This window comes from Montipora foliosa, chromosome 12 (assembly GCF_036669935.1).
Source record: "Montipora foliosa isolate CH-2021 chromosome 12, ASM3666993v2, whole genome shotgun sequence".
NCBI lineage: Eukaryota > Metazoa > Cnidaria > Anthozoa > Scleractinia > Acroporidae > Montipora > Montipora foliosa.
This window is the reverse complement of record NC_090880.1, coordinates 41,751,946-41,761,026: the sequence shown is the minus strand read 5'-3', so window position 1 is coordinate 41,761,026 and position 9,081 is coordinate 41,751,946. Positions and strand designations below refer to the sequence as shown.

The following is a 9,081-nucleotide window of genomic DNA, read 5'->3' as shown; positions in this document are numbered from 1 at the left end:
CTCTCGAGTCCTTTGGAGTATCCTCCCAGTGCATCTAGAATGATGTTGTGCTGGTTTATGCAGTATCCTTTGAACTGTTGTTTTAGTTCCAGCCGCAAGGGGGCATACTTCTCTGTCTTATCCTGGTCTTTTGCAGCTCTATTGTCCACCCATGGAAAACTCATCTCTAAGATGGTGACAATGTTCCGCTTGTGGTCCACAACCCTAGCATCTATGGCTCTCACTACCATGTGGTCTGCGTACAGCGAGACATCCCAAAAGGCTTGTGCATCTGGGCTTTCGTAGATAGGTTTTGGCTCAATCAGGGAGTACCAAGGTGGTACAGTGTCTACGAGTTCTAGATCATGGAGCATCTCAAGAAACAGAATCAATTATGCCTGTGGAGGTATTTGCTCTAAGCAGGCATAACTGCGTGTTGAAGATTCTGTTTTTTGAGATGCTCCATTATTACTATTATTATTATCACTATTATTATTATTATTATTATTAATAATATCATTATTATTATTATTATTATTATTATTATTATTATTATTATTATTATTATTATTATTATTATGCGATTCTCTCTAGTTCTCTGGTGTTTTTCTGAGTCTTTTCAACTCAAGTCTCAGCAACTTCCCCCTGCTTAGAGACACAGCACTTTCCACAAGATGTGGAAAACATCTAAACATTATACTAATGGTATATATTATTTGCAGTAAATGCAATACTAATAGTGATAAACATTAACATGATAATAGTATTATAATAATAGTGACAATCAGTGAAAAGCTTTCCTGTATAAGTGAGTTCTAAGGTGGATTTTGAATGACTAAAATGATGTGACATTTTTAATGTCGGCTGGTAGAGAATTCCACTCTTTAGGGGCAGCACTAAGTTTATCTAATCACATGAGCCTGAGGGCAATTGAAGATTAATTTCACACGTATTTTCAAAGTTTTCACAAAATTGCCCAAGTCGCAAAGTGACAAGATCAATTTGGAAAATTTAGAAAATACAAGTGAAATTATTCTTATCCTTAATTGCACAAGGGCAAATTGTGATTAAATGTTTATCACATCAAGGGAAAAATTATTGAGGGAAGCCCATTCAGTGCTGCGACAAATGACAAACAACACACTCCCATTCGGTTAAAGTTCAATTCAATAAATCGGAAATAGCGGTTATGCGCCGATCAAATCGAAACTTCAACATCCCCCCTTCCACGGGCAAACCCCGGGCATTTGACTATCTTCTGTGCCTGGGGAGTGGGGAATTTGACTTTTGCCTGCATGGGGTGGGGAAAATTAAACAGGAAGTGTCAGGTTTCAAATGAATTTTTGTTTTTCGAGCGCCAAAGTTGCTAACAGCTATAAAACACATGTTTGGACGAGATGGAACAGTTGAAAGGAAGAGATGTAGCATTTGTGAGCGATTGGCTCACAAAAAAGGTCTTCAAAAGGTGTTTATTAAAGACAGGAGGAGCCGACGATGATTGTTCTTTAGTAGGGTATGACAGACGATAGGGTAGGGCATTTGAACACCAGTTTGGCCCGAGGGGGATCCAATCTTCAAAAGTTCAAATGCCCGGGCTTTTCCCGGGGGGGATGTTGAAGTTTCAATTTGATCGGCGCATTACTTTAACTGATTTTAACATGTGGACAAAAAGCACTTTAATCAGAGTCAGAACAACACAACAATACAAGCGATTCCTATGCAAATAAGTGAGAGGGTGTTCCAGAATCTCGCTTACGTTAGTGTTCTCCAAATGTTCTCTCCCTACCTTTCCGATGACATCCAATGTTACTCTAGCAAATTCCTCTGCCATGTTCACCACAGTTTTGCCGTCGGCAAGTCCATTTATTTTGTTCAGAAACAAGTCACAGCTACTGTTGAATGCAGCCATCAGGTTCATCAAATAGCGGCGGTGAAATGCTGGGTTTATGAGGGACCTGTGCTTCTTCCACAAATCATGATCCGAGACGGTTACTAATCCATTTCCTCCCACTCTTTGACCGAACGGGTAGGAGACATTTCTATAAGCTAGTCGAGATTTTGGTAGATTTAGAGTGACGAGACATTTTTTGGTCAGCTCTGGACCAGCTACAAAAATAACGGGTCGGTGGTATGCCCACATTAAAACTATGGGCCCGTAGGTGCTGTGAAATTCTAGGATCATTTGGTGAAATATTTTGCCCTTTTCTCGGTTTCTGATAATCAAAGGGATGTTACCCGAAATAAAGCTTTCCCTCTTGGGTCCGGGAAGATGCCTGTACTTCCAACGAACGAAGACCAAGTAAACGGAAACTGTTGTTAACGAGAAGCACACCAAAAATGCAAGTGCAACTGCGATCAAGAAAATCGCCGATGGTATAGAAGTTACAGAAGTCATGTCAAATCTGATGGCAAGATGGCGGAGAGAGATCTGGATCTGAAACGCTTTGGTTGAAGAAAACGAGAAAGAGGACTGTCGAGTTGGGATAGTGGACTGCAGGGCCCAGGTCCCGGTTGTTCGAAAGCTGATTAGCTTACCCAGGATTAGCGTAAACTTTTGTTTCATGTTTTCAACGCTTTGGTGAAAGTTTCCTTTGCTTATTTTTGTTTTTCAAGATTGACTTCTTCTAATGTAAAGTTTTACCGAATATCAGCCTTAAACAGCATTTGGGAGTAGAGAATAAAACTCCTTTGTTAACTTTTAAACTAAGATTAGCGTTAACCGGCTTTTGAACAACTGGCCCCAGATGTTCAATAGCGGATCAACGCCAATCCGAAATTAAAAGTTAACCAAGGAGTTTATTTCTCTACTCCCAAATGCTGTTCAACGCTGATATTCGGAAAAACTTCATAATAGAAGAAGTCAATCTTGAAAGACAAAAATAAGCAAAAAAAACTTTCATCAAAAAGTTGAAAACGTGAAACAAAACTTTACGCTAATCCTGGATTAACTTAATCGGCTTTCGAACAACCGGGTCCTGGTCAGATCATGGAGCCTTGAGTTTTGAACTTTTTCCCCTACAAACTGGCGAGGAACTATGAAAAGCCTGTTTTCGATAGTAAAGTAAGGCGTAACACATGAAGTCAGATGACTTGCAATAAAGGTACAAGGCGAGGTAATTTCATGGGTTGTATCGGCAGACGAAAATTTGTCACGGGAGAAAAATGAGTTTAAAACATGACACTATGACGTCGGTTTACAATGCCAATTCACATTTATTTTGTTTTCGAGGTTTCGCCTCTAGCCCACTGAGGTCGGCAAGTCTATTCCGGGGGTGGGGGCTAGGGAGTAAGGGTGAGGGGTTAGGGTAGGGTGTGAGGGGTACTATGGCTGAAACAACCCAAACCTTTACAAAAATGCTAGGTTTGGGTTACGTTTGGTTGTTTGGGTTGTTTATAGCTACGGTACCCTTCACCCCCTACCCCTCACCCCTACCCCCACCCCCAGAGGTTCCATGTCAACAGAGGTTCTCAATTCAATTGGTGCTTCAAACACTAGATAAACATTAGCTGTTTGATTGTAACTTAAAAAATATTTGGTAGAACTTTAATATCAATTCCCGGCCATAACCATTCCTGGATGCTAGATGACGTCACCAATATGGGAGTCGTAGGTGGGACCTAGGGTGGGACCTCGAGGAAACCCATTCACTACTCTTGTTCGAGCCTCAGCAACTTTGTTTCCTAGCCATATCCCAAGAAACAAATTTCTAGTTTCTAAAGAAACTGTGGTGCTGCGTGGGTGGGAGAGCGAAACAGGAAAATTTGTTTTTTATCAAACGTGTTGATAAAGGTCGAATTACCACCGTGAACGATTTGAAAAGCCGACGTTTCGAGTGTTAGCCCCTCGTCAGAGCGAATAGAGAAACTGTTGGTGTTGTTGGTTTTTATGCAGGTGTGGAGGAGCTTTGCCATTCGTGGAAGTATTGTAACATGAATTTGTAAATAAATTAATGGAATCAGAGGCTTTCATTGATTCCGTGAGCATAGAGTGTACTAGTTGAAAGATGAATTTTTGTTCCAGATTCTTGCAGCTTTCTGTGTTCCCGTGGTGTCAGGATAGGCCGCAAATTGTCATGTTGTGGTTGGAGTGATTAGGAAGATTAAAATGGCGCGCAACTGGTTTTGATGAATCTGTATAGTTTTTTTCTACATCTCGTAGGTGTTCGCGAAAGCTGTCCACCAATCTTCTCCCTGTTTCGCCTATGCAGGCCTTCTTACATGTATAGTGTGCAGGTTATGCAATAGATTGCGGAGATGCAGGTAAAGTGGTCAGTGATTTTAAGGGATCGATTCGGTCCTGAGGCCCGTTTCTCGAAAGTCCCGAAACTTTACGGGCCATTTTTGGGTGTCACAATTCACTTTGTATTTCAAGAACCGAGAGGATTTAAGTCGTCAAACTTCACAGACGAGTTTCTTTTAGTTAGCTTGAAAACATGTTAAAATATCAGCTTTCCAAAAGAAGCGGTTATTAATTTCACAAATGGCTTTTCGGGCCTTTCGAAAAACGGGCCCCTGAGATCTTAGACGTGTTAGAAATAAAAGGACAAGTTTTGCATCGTGTGTGCGTACATTTGAAAGTTCCCGGTTGGTTGTCAGACTTAAATGCGTTCCTAACTAGCAAGTTACCTACGTTTTTGTCGCGTTTGAATGAAATCAGTGGTGGCAGAGGAAATATATGTTTAGTTTCGGGATCACTGCGGAGAATTTTGGAATGTTTGAGAACGACGTCATTTTTGACTGCAAGGTTTTGTGGATGGGAGGTGAGGGTGAATGGAATTCTGTTGGTTTCTTCGTTCTGTGACGTTTGTAGTGCGGTTTAATTTCTCGAGCGATGTTTGCCTGTGGTGACAACGGAGTCAGGGTAGCCACGTTTTTTGAAAAACTGGCACATTCCCTCGCACTTACTGTTAAAGGGGCTAGGTCACGCCATTTTAGGCAATTTCAGCACTGATCGAATGGTCATAGAATTAACTAAAATATCAAAATAACTGTTCAAAACTATAGAAGAACTCTAACAAAACACAGGGAAGCCAAGAAGGGACATGGATGGACAAAACTGGAGAGGATTGAAATGGATTGAGTTTGGGTAAATTTGAAAAACGTCGGCCCACCTTTTTTCAAATTTATATCAGTCTATATCAAAATGTCATTTACAAAGCTTGAAAATCATTCTCAGTTGTTATGTGGCCGCGATTTTGCAAATGAAAGACTCTTGCTCTGCCAATATGACGTTTAGAGCTCATAATTAACAAAATTAAACAAAATTACCTAAAATAGCGTGACCTAGCCCCTTTAACGTCGGACTCGTCACTACAGAGGCGTCTTAGTCTAAGAAATTGAGAGAATGGGATGGAGTTTTTTTACGTGTTGTGGACGAACGCAGCAAGTAGTTTTGGGAATCTGTTGGTTTGTAGTGTACACTCGTAGATAAACCGTTGCCGTTGACTGAAAAACTATGTCGAGGAAAGCAAGTGAATTTCGGAAATTTCCCAGGTGTACTTTGGAGCCGGGTGGAAAGAATTGACTGAAGTAATGAATTGGTCGAGTTCCTAAGTTGTTGAATGAAGTAGCCCCGACGCAGATGTCATCTACTGAATAACGCAAATGTCATCTATTGCATAACCTGCACACCATGTAAGAAGACCTACATAGGTGCAAGTACCATCGTGGTCGCCGAGGTGAGGGACAGTGTGTATTCGGCGGCATTGAAGAAGACTCTTGAAAATCCTTTCTACTCTCTGTTGGAGACCGCGGCATTCTCCTTCCAATTTTTAAAGAATGGAGGAACTCTCATTATTTCAGACTGCTGGAGAGCATACGTTAACCTAGAATAGCATCGATGCACTCACGAAACCGTTAATCATTCAAAAGATTTTGTAAATAAGAACGGTAAACACACGAACGAAATCGATGGACAGTGGATCTGAAGAAAGGATTGCCCGGATTTGGTCGGCGAAAATGCTTGTATTCAGGACATATTACGGAATTTATGTGGCGTTATTCTGGCAGCTATTACTCAAAGTACCTCGTCCGCATAGTTCGAAGCTAATTAACGGGATACGAGTAAGGATCACTAAGAATACGAGGCATTGTTTACAGAATGAGGCTCCGTTTCAGCTGAACGAAAACAATGAATTTCACGTGAAAATTGCTTCCTACCTTCGTCTCGGCTTCGCTTGAACCTGCCATTTCCGTGGCTTTTAGCCACGTGCTCAGAAGGTAAATCTCGCGATGACAGGACTTATGGGTACCGGTACTGCCATAATGTATTTTATATTATTCATATTTCTCGTGACATCCGTGGCTGCAAAATTATGCTTGCTATTATCCTGACCTGTGACCTGTGTTTTAGACCCGCCGTTGTTCAGATCTATAGGAGTGTCGTGTACACCTTAAACTTTAATCATTTAAATCAGTTAAAGTACAATTATTTATCGCACCTTTAAGCTTACATTATAATGTTGCTGTGAATCATCAGATCAACATGCAGGCCACCAGCATGGATGAACACGTTCAGTATCTCGAGACACTTTGTCGTCTTTGTGGCACATATCTGCCGCGGACCAGGGTCAGTGTTGCAAACAAAAAAGTCTTTAAATTGCAGCTCTGAATGAAATTTCAAATCATTTTCGATCTCGACAGCAGAGAGTCTCATCCCTCCTCAATCTACAGCGGGTGCAAGCGATTTCTCTATAGAGTTCGCAGTTTCCGATCCAGAGGAAATTGCCACAAAGAAGGAACCATATGTGTGGACAAACCACATTGACGATAACTGCCCTTGTAGGGCTAGAATTTTGAATATTTTTGGAGGCATTTTTATCGCATTTTACTTTGCACAAAGCGTAAATTTAAAACCAGGGCTTCCAATCAAAACGCGCAACATGCAATTTCATTCATCGTAGGCCTCAATCGATCATGTGAAAGAACAAATAATCAGATCTTTGTCTCGCTCTATAAAGCCTGATTCTCATATGCCGCCGATGTATCTGCGACATAGCCGCCGGTACCACCTGGGATACTTCTCAGACGAATCAGAACATGCGCCACCGGCAACTGGAGCCATCGCAGAGCTTTACCGCCGGCATGCCTGCCGTGAAGTTGAACTCAAGTCAACTTCGTAGGCATGCTGGCGGTAAAGACTGAGATTGCCAATATTGCCGGCGACTTCTGTTCTCATATCGGAACAGTATCCCATGCAGTACCGGCGGCCATATCGCAGGTGCATCGGCGGCATATGAGAACCAGGCTTAAGAGTCGCCTCGAGCCACAGTACAAAAATCGGCAACAATATCTGTTGTACCAATAAAGGTATTTGACGAACAATTTAACACTTTTATGTCTAAAACTTGAATTGTGGGTGTGTTTGAAAAGAAATAACATGAGGTTCTACGCTTGAAGCGAATGGAGACGAATTTTTATCGCATTCCCAGGCCGACCGCGTGCTCTGACGAAGCGCCTCTTCAAAATTTCACTACACAATCAAATGATCGCGGTATCGCGAGAAGGGACACTGTCACACTATTTTACTCAAACTTCAGAACACGAAAAGATGTCTTTGCATCAATGAAGACCAAAAAATAATGCTGTAGCTTTGTTGCCAACAACCTTTGAAGTGCACTGGAGCTATTCTTTGTTGTTTGCGGCCAAGGATGGAGAGGATGGAAATGGGTTGAAACTTGAAAAAAATGGCCCGTTTTTTCACGTTTGGAGCCCATGTTTTCAGAAAGCCGCCAAAAGTTAAACACGAATAGCTCTGTGTGCCATAAATACATTTCATATCTTCTCCTAGTGTTGTCATGAATGTTGTACGCGTGAACTAAAGTACTAATTTAGATTTTTACCCATTTTTGACCTAAAAACAGCAAATTTTATAACATGACAGTGCCCCTTAAATTGCTTTGTTGCTGTGTGAAACTCGGCCTGTGATTGGCTAATTACAATATCTCGTTATTGACGAAATTTCGTAGTGATCTGACGAATCTCCGATGATTTAGCGAACTTATCCGAATGAATCAAGAGTGCATCATTCTCGAAATAGTTTCTATTTTTTTCAAGCAACTAAAAATATTGTCATTAGATATCAAGACGAAATTTAGCCACGCTATTAAGTTCCCATCTTAGATTCCTCACATCGCATTTTCCTCCAAAAAAAAAAGTGTTACCATGGCAACGACATAAGACGTTTAGAAGATATGGTAACCCAAGGTAACCCATCGATGCGACGAATTTTGATTTTATAGCTATGACGTCATCAACCGTCCGTACGTAGGGGTACTTACCTCCAGGCCAAGCTTTACGCAGAAGTTCGCAAGAAAAAACAGGCTGGCGGAGGAGCTTATATTCCTACGACGCTCTCGGTGAAAGGACCACAGCGTTACAAAGAATTTCTGTTGAAAAGAATCTGCTCTACTCTTCCAGAATGCAAGAGGTTTTAGAGGACAAGCATGTTAAAAATTGGAAATAAATGAATATTTTTAATTCTGTCTTACGTCCAGTCTCTATTATCGAATTTACCGCATTACAAAATGGCCGCCGCAAAAAAAATCAGCTTCTCCTTGTTTCCAGTACGTCTAGGCCAAGTTTACCTTTGGTTTTGAATAGTTATGGCCCGGACTCATTTTTCAATCACTTGTAAATTATTTTTAGTCCTGTTCCGGGACTCCCTCTTACCTTGCCCTGAAAACGGGCCAGGCCCAAATACCCCGCCCCAAAAACGGGCCCAGGCCCATTTTCTGGGCGGAGTAAGAGGGAATCCCGGAACAGGACTGAAAACTTTTTTGTTAGTTTTTGCAAGTACAGCTAAGGAAAGATTGGCCTCAAATTTTAAATCATCTAACCCTTAGAAAAAAGACAACAGAATCGAAGACGCATCACAAACAAACGCTAAACAAATTTTCAACAGTTAGAAAACGTGGGGTAAAATACAATACAATACAATACCTTTATTCTACGTGGTAAATGTTCTTAGCTATTAGCTACTTCACAGACATCCACGAAAAATAAATAAATAAGTAAACGAAACATAATAGAAAGAGAAAATAGCTCATAAAAACCTATATAAAAATATATGTACAATTAAAAATATATCAAAACTAAGAGTGG

The 9,081-nt window shown here is 41.0% G+C and overlaps 1 protein-coding gene across 1 annotated transcript in view; it reads right to left on the bottom strand.

The window, feature by feature from the left end:
• LOC137980331 (cholesterol 24-hydroxylase-like) overlaps positions 1–2,409 on the bottom strand; it is a 12,443-nt gene extending 10,034 nt beyond the window's left edge. Inside the window, exon 1 of the mRNA XM_068827747.1 lies at positions 1,766–2,409. Within this exon, the coding sequence (XP_068683848.1) occupies positions 1,766–2,374 (609 nt within the window). The 5' untranslated portion in view covers positions 2,375–2,409. The remainder of the gene's footprint in view (positions 1–1,765) is intronic.
• Positions 2,410–9,081: the final 6,672 nt, after the last annotated feature.